Raw genomic sequence first — 16,893 nt, 5'->3', positions numbered from 1 at the left:
GCCACAGGGCACCGCACCGTGCTGAGCTGCAACCAGGAGAACCGTGCAGGTGTGGGCACCCGCGGCCGTGGCTGCCACGTGCCCAGGCACTGAGCATGCTGGGGTCGGGCTCAGCTGCTGCTTCTGCACACGTGCTGTGCTGTGCTGTGCTGTGCTGTGCTGTGCTGTGCAGGAGAGCCCACGTGGCAGAGCTGGGGGGTCCCGTGCCCCACAAGGAGCTGACGCTGGGACACTGCACTGCTCTGCACTGGGACGTGAAGTTCTGCTGTAACACCTGTGACAAGCTGGTGGCTGTGTCTGTGGGTGGAGCGTGAGAGGATCCTCCCACTGCCGTGGGCCCTGAGCACTTTCTTCTTTCCTAAACGAATTGGCAATCCCTTGGTTTAGATGGCAGTGCAGGTGCCCCCGTGCAGCCACGTGCCGCCGGTTTGTGTGCCACCTTTAATCTCTTGTTCATTGCTGTGGGCTTGTTTTGCAGGTTCGAGAGGAGAGGAGATCTCAGAGGAGGACCCTCAGATCGACATAGCCACGGTGCAGGACATGCTCAGCAGCCACCACTACAAGTCCTTCAAAGTCAGCATGATCCATAGGCTTCGATTCACCACTGATGTTCAGTTAGGTAAATCAATCCCTACTAAAGTGCTGTGGAAAATTGAATGATTCAAACCTTTGGCCGTATCTAATAGCTAACTGTCCATTTCCAACATTTTTAAGGCATTCATTATCACACTGGTCAGTTTTATTGTGGAGCACATCACTTGAAAGTGCTGCTAGCATTTCAGCAGTAAAAAAAAACATGCTTTCCATTGAAAATAATTTGGTATTTTTATTATCCACCATCAGCTAGCACATGCTTCTTCTGAAGGAAGGCTATTGCTTAATGACCCCATCTCTTTTTCTTTTTTTTTTTAACTAAAGGATTTTAACCACCAAGTCAAAATTTGGAGTGAAGCAAAATACAGCTAGTATCCTCTAAAGGTGTTGTGTTGTCCTTCTTCACTTTCTGAATGCTTTTGAAAACCTGAAGGCCAAGGGATGACAGAATCTTGAATTATCAAAGCCCCATTACTGCTTTAAAATGATTGAATGGCTTTTTAACTTTGTGTTTAAATTGTGGAAATTTGATTAATGATGGATTGGTGGGTGACCTGTGACATTCCTGCAAATACCGTCCATAAAGAAATGATTCGGCATAAAATATTAGGTGCTGTGGCTTTTACAAAACACATTTATTCTTGGGAATTCAGTAGAATTGTTAAATTTAAGTGCTAGCATTCTCTGTATTGTCCTCTTTACAGTCTCTTCGCTCTTGCATCCTTAAGCACATTATAAACGCATGTCTCTAAAATTTGTACAGGAGAGGCTTTCTTGGTTTTGAGCTGTCTTGTTAAGGAAGGATTGATAGGCTGGTGCTGGAGCAGGACAGCACTGGGTTTGTTCTCTGCTTTTGAGCAAACTCTCGGGGAGTGAGGTTGGCTTCCAGTGAAGTTCGACCCCCCGTGTCTGGAAGCCGTCTGAAATGAGAGCCCGAAGAGGTCACGACAGATAGCTGGAGTTAAATGGGTAAGGGAGAATAGCTGTTAAATGAAACAAGTGGTGGATCTTGTTTTATAGCGATGGAGCTGATCCTGCCCAGTAGTGTAAGGACCATAGCATTTCCCTTCCATAACAGCCTGTGAACATTTGTGCATTCTGATGACAGCACACTGACAGTGGAATTTTTGTATTGTGATTACTGTTTGAAAATCCAAGAGGGCTCAATGAGGTGTTCACAGTCCAGGCAAGCAGCACCAAAGCCTCCAAATAATTGTATAGTGCTGTTTTTTTTCTACTGAATGTTTCTGTGATGTTAAAGGAGCACTGCTGATAAAGCAAGCACCGAGGTGCTATTTGCAGTAACGATGCTGAGTGCTAATGTGTTAATCATCGAGTAACAGACTGCTCCGTGCAGTCTGAAGTATTAAAAAAAAGCTAATTCTCTTTTAATCTCTAATGAGTGGCTGTGGTTATGGAGAAATTCTCCATTGGCTTAGCGGTCGGTTAGCAGTCAGTCACTAAGACTTTTCTCTGTAGCATTTTTATGTGTCGCTGGTTTTATGGTGCAGCCACAGCAAAGCGACAGCTTTTCTGGAGATTCTAAAGCCACAGCATTGCTCCTTATTGGCAGCAATGGTGGTTTGCTGGCAGCACGGGTGCGACAGCAGCACAGGACGGCCGCCCACTTAGCTGAAAAGTGGTGTGGTGGCTGCCTGGAAATGTCTTGTGGCTTTGGGGAAGGCCCCAGTTCCATCAACTGAATGTGAAAGAATGTATAAGCACATGCAAATTCTTATTTTATTTGAATAGATCCCATACTGTACCTTATCTCACTGGCGTGGGGCAGGTAGCCAAAGTGTGAGCTGTGTTTGTGGATTGGTGTCTGCACAGTGGTACTTTTTGAAATGTTTTTAGCTGTCTGAAAAGTGGTCACTGAATCTGATGCAAGATTTACTGAAAATGTGGGGGCCAGCTCGGTCATCTTTACATTCTGCATGGTTCTTCTTGGCAGAAAAAAGAGATGCAAATAGGAAGGGGAGGAATGAGCACCTCGTGAGTGTAGTTTTGTTACAGCTGGAAGCGGTAGCCTGGCAGCTTAAAGCCCACGTTTGTGTGTCTCTGCTAATGTTAGATCATAATGCACGTACAGCAGTGCTCCCAACATTTTCAGAAAGGTGCAGTTGTGGTGTGAAGGCATAAGACAAATTTGTTAGCGCATGGTCGTGGAAAGCTGCTGCCAAAAGGCATTTCAGCGGGGCGGGGGCATCGCAGAGCCAGCAAGGAGTGAGGGCAGAGCAGTGTCACTGGAGTACAGCAGCTGTGACATTTCTTTTGCTAAATTGAATGAATTTTAAAAAATCCTAGAAGAGGTATTTTTGCTCATTTTCTGAGCATAATAAATTTGTGCTGCGATAGAGACTGTAGAAGCCACATACATAATACTGTTTTGATTTTAGGTTTCAACGCACACAGATTGCAAGAACAATAACACAAAAAAGACAGCATTCTTTGTCAGTGTGCTCTTTGGATGTGTGTGAGCTTAAGCCAGTGATGTTGAGATACGGAAATAATGGATGAAGTATACAGCAACAATTTGCAGATAAAAATAATAGAAGTTAAAGTGTATTTTACATGATAAAAAAAAGATGAAAGAGGAGGAAGTCTGTTACATCTGAGACGGTTACAAAATCTGTGCTTGGTGAAGTAGCCTCTGCTGAAAAGATTGATGCAATGGGGAGTGACCTTGGCTTGGAGCAGGAGCTGGTGATGTATGTATGAGCATCTCTCTGCTAAATGGACCCAGATTTGTAGCACTAATATACATGGAAGCCCAGAACCAAACTCAGGATGGCAATAAATCAACAGCCACTTTGGGTGTCATTTCTGGTTTATATTCCACTATTGTTCTATCACTTTAATTCATGTCACTATCATCTGTTCATCTGGAACAGTTTTATATAATTTTCCAGTGGAGTTACCTGACAAATCCTATCAAATTAACAAGGTACGTTAACAATATTGACTGACTGTGAATGCTGAAGTTGCAGGACCATGCTGTGAAATTTTTAAAGGATATTTTCGGGAGTGACTTTTTCTAAAGGACGGGTGGGAGAGCATCCATTGCACGCAAAGAATTTTATCTTTTATCTTTAGAACTTGCCTTGACTATTTTTTTATGCCCTCAACTTCACGTATTTTGATTAAGCTACAGGAAATACCACTTTGAATAATTGATTACTGTGAAATAACAATAATAACTGATTTTAATTAATGTGTCCAAAATTACATTGCAAAACAAAGTGGGCTCCAGACAGAGCGTCAGCCTGCTCCCATTACGTAGTTCTAACAGTCCTTGTGTTAATTAGACTCTTGATACAGTGCTTAATTGAAATGTGATATCTTTGATGTGACGTATGCTTAATGACAAAGTGCATTCTTGGATTACTAGAAGTGGGAGGGAGTTGGTGGCATTGTTACCACCTGTCTCAGCAGCCAGGAGTAAAGTGAAGGTTACCCTGTGTTCAGGGGAAAGGACAGCAGTGGGAAGGCTGCTGCAGGCACGCATTGCCTGCTACATGTGCTTTCGTTTTAGGTGTATGAAGTACTGACAAAGGTGATTTGCAAATTCTGAGGCAGTCACTGTGCTTTAAGAAACATTGACTTTGTTTTTGAGGGTTGAGACAGTTATGACTGTGGCATCCGATGCTTATTTGGTCACACCTCTTTGAGGTTTTATGATCAGCTTCTTTTTTTCTCCTGCTTCAGACAAAGCAAAGGCAATGTATTCAAAAGCATCGTAGCCAAAGCCCTTTAAAAGGAGAAGGTTCTCTCTGCCATTTTTTCTAAGTTGCAAGAGTGAGCTAAAGTTCATTTACTCTTCATCCTCTGCTGCTTCCTTTTTTCCTTCTGTACCATGAGCTTCACCTGGAAGCCGTGACTTTAAGAGACTGAGAAGTTTGCTCCATTCCATCAGCAGACACTGAACAATGAGCTCCTGCCCAGCAGCACAGCACAGCAGTGCCGCGACGAAGCCTGCAGTAAATGCAGTGAGCACCCTGGCAGGCTGCAGCTCCCCGTTACATCCCACTGCACAAACACTGCTTGCAGGAGCTCAGGAGACATGCAGAGGGGTAATAGTGTAGGTATGTTCTACACTCTGTCCCCAGAGATCTGCAGCAGGATGCTTCATGTGAGGCGCACATGTGTGCAGTGGGAACGCAGCCCCAGCCATCTGGGCAGGCTGTGTGGGGCCAGGAGCTCCCCAGCTCCCAGTTTGTGCTCACTGCAGCCTCATCAGAGCTAGGTGCTTTGTTTGTGGGTGTCTGTTTACACAAAGAGCACTTCTGTAATACCAAAACACGTGTTGTCCTTGTGTAGAATATGTCGTATGTGTGCTGCCCAGGAGACGTAACAGTGACGTGTGATGGTGCCTCTCACATATAACAGTGATGACTGAAAATGTATATCTTCATATACATCTTGCAGTTCATGTAGCTGCTGCTTCCGGAAGAGCTCTGTGTGTGCTGAAAAGAAATTTTCCTGTGATATTTTTTTCTCATTGGTGTGCTTATTTCCCAGCAAGGCAGGAGAATAAAATACAGATTATCAATGCACTTTGGTAATCATTTGCTTTTGGTTTCAAAAGCTCCCATGCTTTCAAAAAGCCCAGAAGGGCAATATACTTTCATCCCATTTAAGATTTATAAAGTGTGTCAAATGGCTGATATGAAATCACTTAAACAGATCACTATTGTGGCTCTCTATTCTTTCTCATCTCAGGTATTTCTGGAGACAAGGTAGAGATAGACCCTGTTACTAATCAGAAGGCCAGCACTAAGTTTTGGATTAAGCAGAAACCCATTTCAATCGATTCTGAACTCCTCTGTGCCTGTGACCTTGTGGAAGAAAAGAGCCCAAGTGAGTAGTCCTTTTTATTTATGTCCTCTCTCCTCTCCCTCTCTCTGTGTGCTAGATGCCCAGAGAATTATTGCTGCCATGTCCTTTCCTTTTATAGGTGTATTTTATTCATTATAGAATGTTTTTAATCTGACTTGATTCTGTTGTAGAGAACATAACGCAAACAGATGCACGTTTTATGAGCGTCCTTTTAATGCTGTTTGTGGCCAATGGTGTTGTTAAGTTTCCTGCCTGCTGCCCGTAGCCGCTGGCAGCCGCACCAAGGAATCGCTGGGTAGGCTGCAGCTCAGGAGTCACATACCCATTTCCACATGTTTGTGATATTTTTGAACTTCTTAACATCTGGAAAGGCTTTGAACAATTCCTCAGACACGTGAGGATCTCAGACATGCAGTGAGTGTCATCACAGTCTGAAATTGCTTCCATTGCAGCTGCAGGGTCAGCAGAGCTTTGATTCAGAAAGGCGTTGGCGCGGGCAGCGGCCAGAGGGCTCCTGTATGGAGGCAGAGAGCAGAGCCAGGAGCTGTGCTTATTGTGTCTGTGGAGTAATGAGAGTCTGCATTCCTAAAATTCATTGTAAAAGGCACAAGATAGGCCCTAGGAGAACGGGACAGTGTCTCCTGGTGGCATCAAAACGTAACTATCCACTGTCAAAAAGTAACTGAGATTCAACAACATGGCAGGATTTTATTATGCCTGGGCTTATGCAGGGTAGAGATGCTAAATATTAAGTACTTGTCTGCAAGGTGACAGAGAGAGAGAATTATGTGATACGTATTTACAGAGGTAATGATCTGTTGAATTCTTTTGGAAGAGTAAATTTATAGCTGCCACAGATTTTATCAGCAATTATTGAACTATATCCTTCTCCCCTTCATTACCCTTTCCTAATTCCATATTCTTGCTCCAGTCTCTGTCTTCCTTTCCTGTCTCCCAGCAAGTTTTTATGGTCCTTGGGAAGGTGTGAGCCTGGGGAGAGATGTCCCTGGTGACCAGGCAGTCCAAGTGTGTAGCAGTTGTCGTTGTGGAGCTCTGAGAGATGGCACCCAACATATCTCTGCAACAGATAACTGACAGTCTGCAAAGGCTGTGGCAGAGTCTGTGGTGCTTTTAGATACCCAGCCATGTAGTGCTCAATTGCGCATCAGACCAGTTTTGTTGGTAAAGGTGTAGTTTGCACTTGTGAACATTAACACTTCAAGGTTTGTAGCCACATTTCATTTCAGATGCAGATATTCGTAGTGATAAAATCATGCCAGCAAAATAAGGCTTTATCTGAAAATCCAGCCCTGAAAGGCAGGGTTTCCAGCTTATACTCCCCTTAGCGCCCTCAGCTGAGACCTTCAAGCTGTCCCTGAGCATCTCCAGGACTGTGTCCTTGTGGGATGGGGCTGGGTGGCAGCGCCCTTGCCTCTGCAAATGACACTTGGACCCAAATGGAGCAAACTGCTAACCCGGAGGGAAAGAAGGGACAGAACTGCGACCCTAACGAAGTGCAGTGCTGATGGCAGCACCTTTGAGTGGAGACCCTGAAATGAGAAACCGTAGTCAGTTTTGAGAGAGTTCTGACAGGTTATGCCAAAGGCAACCTTAAAGATGCTGCATTTTTATGTTCGTATTGTCATGTAGCCAGCCGTATGATTTTCATGTTAAATAAATGTTCAACATGGTTTCAAAAGGAGAAAATGATTCCCCCCTGAAATCCGCTGACCTCTTCCAGATTCACCAAAGATGTTCCGAAAGCCATTATTTTAGGTCAGCAGAAGAGACTTTTAGTGTGACATGTCAGAATGATGCATTTGGGGGAACTCTTACCAGCAGATCAGTATCTCTTGAATTTTAAATGGAAAAAAGTTATTTTAGTAGCATAAAGGAATGAAACTCACTGTATTTCACAAGTTTTGTCTGTGATTTTTATCAGCAGAGTGATATATGTTTATAGCAGAGTTTACATCAAAAATTATTCCTGGATCTTCCTTGAATGAATTATTGCAAAGAAAGAGAGGCTGAGCGAAGATAAGGCGCTTGAGTTCTGCAGTATATTTTGTTCCCATGTTTTTATCTCCCGTAACACAAACACGCGCCATTTCGTCTTTCCGCAGTGCTGTGCACACACAGGGCCGTGCGATTACACCGCAGAGAACACAGCGCGTTCTCTTAAACCACCTCTGTTCCAGCCGGAGCAGCCGGGGCCGAGGGGCTGCCGGGCGCTGCTGGGCTGTGAGCAGCGCGGGATCCCGGGAGCTGTGCTGCGGCTGTGCTGTCGCTGTGCTCACGGAGGGCCGTGGTTTGTTCTGCTGCTGTCGTAATTAACGCAGTGTAGGACTCGGCTAGCTCTTACTTTCGGTGGACTAAAGGGCTGTCAGGGTTTTTACTGGTACTTTTCTATGGAAATGTAAGGATAGAAACTATATATAAATGTGGCGCGGATGGTTTGCTTACTTTCAGCTGAAGTTCTATCTGTGATGACAGGTTCATACAGTCGTGCTTTAGTGCCACTTGTGTGTTAAAGGCCCTGACAACCCAGATCCCGTGCTGTGAATGTTTGCAGGCGGGCTGGAAATCGTTCTGGTAGGAGCAGAGCTTCCCTTTCCTGTAAGTTAGCAGAACTCGGAGCTGTGCTCAGTGAAAACAGAAGATGACAACAGAAAGCTTTGGTATCTAATTTGCCATTACTGTGGGTATCAGAGGCAGGAACGGCTGATGATTTTTGTTTGCCCTCGTAGTAGCCCAGGTTAGCATTTGAATTTTTATTTGTAAATTAAATCAGACTCCCTGAATTTAGACAGAGAGAAGAGGTAATGGCCCTGCTGGCTCGATCAAATGCCATTAGAACCTGGAAACACTGTGTATAAACTGCTCGTTTAAATCAGGTTCAGTCTGATTATCACGAGAGATTCTCCATGTTTTGAATCTCGAAAGGAAGCATCCTATCATTGAGAAATAAGATTTAAACCTTAATAAAGTAGTTGTCATTTTTATAGCTGAAAAGAGCTTTGTATCTCAATTAAGTGTACATAATATAAAGTCTTAAGGAAGCAACATAATACGTTTAATACAATTATATCCTTTTGCAATAGTGTAATTTAAAGGAAATCTGATTCTGTTAATGTCTCTTACATTATTTGGACAAAGGATAAACTTCAGTGTCACTAACCACTGCCTTTGCTACTCAGCATCCTGCGCACAGTGCTGTGACCACTGCATTGCTGGGCCGGGGCAGTGCTGGGAGCAGTGCTGGGAGCAGTGCTGGGGGCAGTGCTGGGGGCAGTGCTGGGAGCAGTGCTGGGAGCAGTGCTGGGGGCAGTGCTGGGGGCAGTGCTGGGGGCAGGCCATCCGGTGGCACTGACACCAACCACTTGGGCAGACATGCCTTTTTCAAAATAAATATTTTTTTCTCCATTATGTGTTTTATGACAGCTGCAGAAATTGGATTTATTTGATAATTTACTTGAAACACTGAACAAACGTTCTCTGTGACCATTTTTCTTCTGTTTTGTATGTTTTTCCTCTTAGGAAAGCAGATATGTCTCAAGCACTTGGTCAAAACAGCCTTAATATGAAGGTAGTCTAAACAAAGGTGCTCTGTAGGTCACGGAGTACATCGGTAACTTCGGTTTGTAATTTAATTGCCTTCTTTGCACCTTGCAGCTTAAGATTTCCTCTAAATTCTTATTCCATTGTTGCGCTGGGGCTTAACAGAGTGTTAACCTGGTAATAGGCACAGGGCCTCCCCATTATATGTCTCGCTATCGAGCGGTTCTGCATGACTAGTTAAAAAAGATGGCAAGAAGATTAATGAAAGCCGCCCGGTACAGAGGGGGCAGGCACCGTCGCAAGACTTCCAGTGAGGAGATATTGGAGCTGAACCAGAGCTTGGCTTTTTCTTTATCCCGTGACCTCTGAACCCACCTTACTGTCGAGAGCTGCCAGCAGAGCCGACGTTTTGATTGATGTTGCTACACAAGTCAGTCTTTCCCATTGAATTCCACATCTGCACGAAAATAGCTTTTCTAGCAGTATTCATACTGGCTGTAAGTGATAGCCAAAGTGATGGCTGAAATGCTTTTATGTAGTTTTCATTTAAAGCTAAAGGTATTTGATGTTTTAATTCAGTATCAAGTTCCTCCAGATTATGCATGTTGGGTAGTACTAATTTAATGAATTCATTATGGGGTTGTGAAAGGACTAAAAACGCACAGAGCACGTTGGGGAGGAGCGGGTTCCCACTGCTTGGGGAGCTCCAATAAAGATGTTGCACGGTTGTTCAAGGCCCTGCAGTGGGGCTGGAGCAAAGAGGCAGCAATTACCCAGGCACTGTGCAAATGGTGCACAAAATACTGCGTGGTAGTTCCTAATATTAATGCTCCTGCTGTGAGTAATGCAGTCTCTGAAATAATAGGGGAAAAATCATACATGATGGAAACCTATTCACAGATTCCGCTCAAAGGGTAAAAAATAGATTCAGCAGAGAAAATATTACCAACACCTCGGGCTCAGAGTGAAAGAAACCTCAAAGTGTGCATCAGAAAAATGTGAGTCCAAATGCATGCAGACCTGTGGTTTGCAGAGCAGCAAAATGCCTCAGAGGGAAGAAAGCAACGTGCATATGGCACTCGGTCTCATTGAACTTCCCACCTCTGTCACAGCTCTGGACTGCACACAGGTCATTGCAGCCATCGTGGGGCTGGCAAAGGTCGGAGATGTTGGAGCCCTGCAGCCCTTGGCCTGGGGAGGCACAGCAGGGCAGGGCAGGACGGGGTGCTGCTGGCCCCACACGTGTGGCTGCAGCCCACTGAGTGCACTGCTGCTGAGAAGCCTGCAGCAAAGTCCTCTGGAGCACAATCAGGAGCGTGCATTGCCTCATCCTTTTAACAAATATGTTTTGTAGCCCTATTAAAAGGGGTCTTCATCTATTCTGTCAAAGCTATTCTGCTGGGGTTTTTTAGTTTAATTACACTATCCAATTAAAACTCCTTGCTGCATTTTGATTCGCTTCTCCTTGGGCTTGAGTGGATATGACATTTACAAGGCTCGCCTTTCAAGCAGACAATGGCGTGATTGATGAGGTGCAGACGCAATGAAGGAGGCGATTGCCATGTGGAAACACTGCTTAGTGCATTTTGATTTATTTATCATCTTTTTTCCAAAACAAGGTTGCTGGTGAGAGGTTTGGGGCAACCCTGATTTCCCCTCCTGATTTTCAGTGCATTCTTGCAAAAAAAAAATCTTTATTCTACCTTTGGTAAAAATGCAATGAAAAAACAAAGGGCTTTGAAAAAAAAATCCAGATGTGTGAATCGTTACCGTAACTTGACATAGAAGTGGGCTTTTTATGGACATCTGGAAACAAGGATCCACTAATAGCAATGCTCTGTAGGAAGCCCACAGCAGAACATAAAGACCTGAGCTGTGGGAAGAGTGTTCGTGGGGGGCGGCGGGGCTGCAGCATCCTGCTCCGAACATTGGTGCTGTTTGTTCCCACAGCAGCAGTGTTCTGGAGAACATCAGCTGCCCCGTGTGCAGTCTGCGCTCAGTGTTGTTCCCACCAGTGGTGGTGGGGTCAGGGTTTCATCCGTAGTGACTGCAGTCACCGTCTGTGGAGGAGACCCCCAGCCCGGCTGAGCACGGCTCCCAGCAGATAGGCCCAGTCCAGGCCTGCCTGCACTGCTGCCAGGGCTGCCCCGTGTCCCAGCAGCCCCGCAGTGGCTGTGTGCAGCTGACATCCCCCGCAAGGCACTGTGAGTTTTCTTGTTCAGCCACGCCAAGACTGGTGTTTTGATGATCGTGCAACGTGTGCATTTTTTTTGACTTTCCGGGCTCACAGCATTGTTTTTTGAGGCGGCGGTGTGGATTTAAAACAACAGAGTTCCTACTCAAAGCTTTGAGATGAGATATAGCAGCATTTCATGCGGTGTTTTAACTAAACTTGGCTTTGTTCAGAAACACTGCATTTTGCTTTCATTATTCCTTGCTTATTTATCTGTGCATTTTAAAGTCCTTGTAAACCCTTCTGAGTCTGCAGGATTTAGGAGCTTGATCCTGTTGTGGTCACCATTTCTGGAGTGGTGAGAATGGTCATCATGTTGAATGATGCATGTAAGCATTTTGTTCTTCAGAGAGGTCTTTCTCTCACTATTTATTCCACTAATAACTCTTAATTGTTGACTTAGGCCTTATGGCCCCATAATGACAAAACAATCATCAAGGTATATTGAAAAATTAACATAAATTTGCATTTCCTCATGTTTGTTTTCTGTTTTGTTCTATTCATGAATATTCTTTTCATTCTTCATCTAATTAGTGATTTGATTCAATGCACACTGCTTTAAAGATTGGCACTAATAGATAGGGGCTTTTGGTACCCTCTGAATTTGGGGGTGATGGAAGAGGTAGAATACAAACTATTCCTGAATGTTGGGAATACAGATTGCAGCAGAATTTCTCATTGGCCTCTCATTGACACAAAATCAATGAATCTGGGGGGGTGACGTGCAGTTGGGATGAGCACCACTTCCCTGAACGTCGTCAGGAAAATCGGGGTGCAGCCATGAGCAGCAGAGGTGCCCGTGGCCGTGCTGCCCGTCCCGCCAGCTGTGCATCCCCAGCGCAGTTACCTGCAGTGCTCCTGCTGCGTGCCTGGCAGTGGCTGAAAACCTGAGTTTCTTTCCTTAAATGTTTTACCAGATAAACATAGTTTAAAATAATCCATATTTTCCACCATGCAGCCAGTAAAATCTGATTGCAAGGTATTAAAATGTCCCTGTTGGTCCCCTTCTGCCTTCAGCCGCCCGGCACAGGCGACGTGTGTAAGCTGTCTGTGGTCCCGATGACAGACAGCTGCTGGAGCTGAACGGCTGTGTTCCAAACACAGACTGAGGACGCACTGCTCGTGCAGGAGTCATTGTGGTGATGTTGTTGGTACAAGATCTGCATTTGTTTTAACTCTGCCATCGTGTATAGTAGAATCCTGCTGCTGTTTGCTGCCAGATATTCTTGTATGGAAATATAAAACCATTGAAGTTCCTATTGATCTCTGAATTGTCAGAGGTGGTGCTCTATTGGAAAGTGGTACATCACACATTTAAGCACTCTTGGAAATGGAAATCAATCTCACAATTCATAAATTCCATCTGGCTGGAACAGTAGCAGAGCAAAGTGCCAGTTATGATTTCAATGAACTAATATTTCATGCTGTAAATAGTGTGATGTGGACATGAGAGCACATAAACATAATACTGTAACAGAGTTTCTAAAGAAAAGTCTTTTTAGCCTCTTTCCACAACATCATGTGCCACGTGCAGGGCTCGTCCTGCTCCGTGCTGGGGCATTGCAGGGCAGTTCAACTCAGGGGCTGGGGCTGAACAGCTGCTGTCTTGGGCAGGGATACAGGGATGTGGGGACACAGGGATGCTGCCCTAGCAAGGGTTGTCTCCAGGCTGCCGGAGGGACCGCAGCAGAGTGAGCTCTGCCTCCTGCCATGGGATGCAGCAGAATTGGTATTGGCATCTGTAGCTCTAATTGTCTTCAAAACAGCTGACTCGATACAATCCTAAAACAAGTGTTGGAAATGAACTTCTGTGTTCTGCCTCTGTCAGCTGCATAACTGCTTCTGCCAGAAAGGAGGAGTAAATCACAGCTTTAAAGGAAAGATGGGGATCCTGGGAGGGTTCCTTCGTTGGGCATGACGAAAGCTGTGGTCTCCCTTAATTTTTGTGCTAATTTCTCACTCCGTGGCTCCGTGCCCCACCCCCCCCGGTGATGTGTGGCTGAGAAGCAGGCGGTCAGCACGCTGCCCATCATTCCCTCCACCCAGGATGCAGGGGCTGCCCTCAGCATGCCTCAGCAGCACTGCACACCCTGCTCACAACACCACACACCCAGCCCTGCAGCTGCTCCGGCACTGCTGCCCATGGCAGCCCCAGCTCTGTCTCGTTGGGGTCAGCGGTCACTGCCACCCTCTGCTGGGGTCTGAGCAGCGGGGAAGCTTGCCAGCAGAGCACCTCACAGACAAAAACTGCAGTTCTGTGTTAGTTTTTGATTGTTCTGCTTGCAGGGAGAGGTGCCTGGTTTCTTCGTACCCTTGCTACATTCCTTTGTATTTTACAGCGACATTTTCCTTTGCCTTAGCAAGAGTAGGTTTGGGTATTATTCTGGGGAGGGGATTTTATGATAATTCCGGGATTAATTGGCCTTTTATCTTAAATATAGCACTTCTATGTGTGATGGTTACACTGTGAATCGCTAGGTGAGCTGTTGCAGCGTGGCAGTGCGAGCGCTGCGGCCGTGGGCTGGCTGTGAGCTCACTGACCATCTGATAGATGTTTGCATTTCCTGCAGCAGGAATGTGATGGGAAAATGAACTTTATTGAAAGAGTTCAGCTGCTCCTGTAAGCCACCACTTGCCTTAAATTGAAATGACACGAGAAGCCTGTCAGCATTTCATTGCTCCCTTCTGTTGTGCTGATGGTATGCTAAGATCACCATCTGTGTTTTGCTTCTGTCAGGCACACAGCTCGGCAGAAAACTTTAGAGAAATATTCTGAACCTTTTTTCTTATCTTTGCAGGTCATGCAATATTTAAACTTACATATCTAAGCAATCACGACTACAAACACCTGTACTTTGAATCAGATGCTGCTACTGTCAATGAAATTGTACTGAAGGTGAGTATTAAATTTTAACGTGACCCAAAATTCTGAGTGTTGTACCACTTGTTAGACATGGAAGTCTTCAGGAGGATCTGAAATACGGGCAAGGCGCAGCACCTGTGGGGCACTTGGGTCCTCCACGCTCCCTGGGCTGGGTTTCGGTCAGGAATTGACACTGCAGGGACCACAGGGCACACATGGAACACACAGGGCTGCGCAGTGTCGGTGCAGCTCGAGCAGAGCAGAGCTGGGCTGGGGCAGTGCTGAGTGCAGCAGAAGGACTGCTTCCCCCACGGGCACTCGCCCAGAATTGCTTGCTTCTCCCACAGCTCATTGATGTACATATTGATCTACTTCCTGAAACAAATTGGAAGATTAAACTTAATTTTCTGCGATCTAGTATCTTATATCAATTCAAAATCAAAAAAACAGTAATTTTAGGAATCCACCCGTTACTTTTGCTTTGCTGTGTGAAGTGCACAGGACTGCTGAGTGACCGACCTGCTGCAATGCTGTTGCTGGCAGCTAAGCTCTTAGTCCGGCAGGCTCCTCTGCTCCCACTTCATCTGCGGAGTCTCCAGAGCACCTGGCAGAGCCAAACTGCTCATACAAGAAGGCTGAAAAAGGTTTTGCTCTGAGTAACAAGAATATTCAGGGGAGAAACATTACCAAACAGTGCTTTTTTCTTACCTTGCAAATTGTTTATACAAAACACTTCTAGGTTTTTGTGTAAGTTACCAGTTTATTTTCAATTCCATCAGCATTAAGAGATATAGAGAAATCAGACTTTTCAAATTAGGCTTTTTACATGATCAAGTGCAAGACACCGAGGCTTTATTGACCATGAAAACTCCCTATATTTCTACGCCTTAAGCTGTAATATGCAATGAAAGTGAAACACTCTACAGTGCATAAAATCGTGCAAGTTTTAAGCCACAGCATATTAACCAGCTAATGGCGGACCAAAGGGCATTTTTATCTTTTTGATTCTTGCATTAACCTTCCATTAAAATTATCTATGTGATTATCACAAAGCACTGGAGATAATAAATTTAGAGAATAGCAGGCTTGTTAAATATCATTTAAAAATGCTTTCATCAAGTAAAATATGCCAAAACACAGGGAAACTCTGAGATTAGCTGAGTATGCAAACATCATAATGGAGGTATTATTTTTATTAAAGCTGATAAAATCTTTTATTGAAGCCCATTACCACTCCAGAGCAGCACAGCGGCCGCAGGACGTGCTGTGTTGGGGGACAGAGCTGCTCGGCCCCTCCTGCCCAGACGCAGGGACGGGGGCAGAGCTGGGGGTGGCCCACATGGAGGGCCGTTCCTGCTGCAGTTTTGCCCTTTTCCTGTCGCCCTGTTGGAGGTGCGAGGGTCCGTGCCCTCCCAGGGCTGCATGCCAAAGCACCACTGCAGCGAAATCCTTCCGTGTCTTGCAGGTTAACTATATTCTGGAATCGCGAGCAAGTACAGCCAGAGCAGAATATTTTGCTCAGAAACAAAGAAAACTGAACAGGAGAACAAGCTTTAGCTTCCAGAAGGAGAAGAAATCGGGACAGCAGTAGCACTGGGCCTCGAACAGAGCCTGACCGCCGTGTTCGGGGCGGGGGCTGCCGGTGGCCGGGGCAGAGCGGCGGAGCTCCAGCTGCTGATGGCAGGAGCGGCCAGGGAGGACATTGGCAGGACCCCATGTCTGGTGGCTGTAGGATGATCCCTCCTTGGTGAGGGGAGGTCTCCCCTGTGACACAAATAAAGAGCCATATCAGCCGGAAAGAAGACTGTTACGCTTCAGGTTCCTTTGATTAGAAATAAGAGAATGACGTAGACTGGCATCATTTAATTACTGTATTATGTACAATCACAAGAAGAGATGTGATTACATATTATTTCACAGCCTGGTTAAAATAAATTATATACATCTGTAATACACCCACGTACACACAGGTATTGCTTGTGACATGATCAAATTTCTAAAAACAAAATGTAGGACAAATGTATCCATTTTTACTATTAATAAACAGATGTAATCTTTTTCAAGGTCCATCTGATGCACAGTTCTTTTGGGGGGAGGCTGCAGTCCCAGATGGTTGCGCTTCTGTTGCTGACGTGCAGGAGGCAACTGTGAGCCAGGAGCAGCAGCCATGGCAGAGCGACTGGTGGGGGAGCGCTGAGGCAGTTCAGGTCTCTTTTGCTTCGTTCTTTTCAAAACAGGTTTCTGTAACTGCTCCTCAGCTTTGCATCCCCTCTGTGGAAGGCACTTCCTGCAGCCAGCACCAACGCAGCATCTGCAGCCTGAGGAGAACAGGGCCCAGCGCTGAGGCCACGGCTGGCACCCGGTGCTGGGGGTGCCCCTCCTCCTTACTGTTGTTCTCTAGGAATAAAAACAGAGACCTGCTTTGTACTGGGACTTGTGACTGTGCTGGCCTTGTCTGTCTTTAACATATCAGGGAACACATGAATGGGATTTCAGGGAATCAGAGCTGCATTTTGGTTCCACTCACCAGAGGTGTCTTTCACAAATCTCTCTAAGCTGCTGATGCTGGAGCCCTGTGCTGCAGCCGTGGGTTTGTACCATGCTGCACCCACAGCCCTGCGAGCTGCTCAGAGCCCGGCTGGCAGCGCGGGCTGTGTGGGATCGTGGGGCTGTGTGGAGCTGTGTGCCCTCCCAGCTGTGCTGCAGCACCACCTCCAGCAGTGCGTGTCCTACCTTATTTTTGTACACAAAACGCTCTGAGCCTTAACGTGCAGTGCGTGGAGAGCGGGAAGGCAGCAGGGCTCTG

General features: G+C 45.8%; 1 protein-coding gene across 2 annotated transcripts in view; it reads left to right on the top strand.

The window, feature by feature from the left end:
• The window catches only part of MAPKAP1 (MAPK associated protein 1), a 76,259-nt gene extending 60,105 nt beyond the window's left edge, over nt 1–16,154 (top strand). For both annotated transcript variants that reach the window (XM_010721076.1, XM_003211350.2), the window contains 4 exons: nt 479–619; nt 5,317–5,454; nt 14,023–14,120; nt 15,553–16,154. In XM_010721076.1, coding sequence (XP_010719378.1) covers nt 479–619; nt 5,317–5,454; nt 14,023–14,120; nt 15,553–15,678 — 503 coding nt within the window. In that variant the 3' untranslated portion in view covers nt 15,679–16,154. The remainder of the gene's footprint in view (nt 1–478; nt 620–5,316; nt 5,455–14,022; nt 14,121–15,552) is intronic.
• The last annotated feature ends 739 nt before the right edge of the window (nt 16,155–16,893 follow it).

This window comes from Meleagris gallopavo, chromosome 19 (assembly GCF_000146605.3).
Source record: "Meleagris gallopavo isolate NT-WF06-2002-E0010 breed Aviagen turkey brand Nicholas breeding stock chromosome 19, Turkey_5.1, whole genome shotgun sequence".
In the NCBI taxonomy this organism is placed as follows: domain Eukaryota; kingdom Metazoa; phylum Chordata; class Aves; order Galliformes; family Phasianidae; genus Meleagris; species Meleagris gallopavo.
This window is presented reverse-complemented; position numbering and strand designations above follow the sequence as displayed.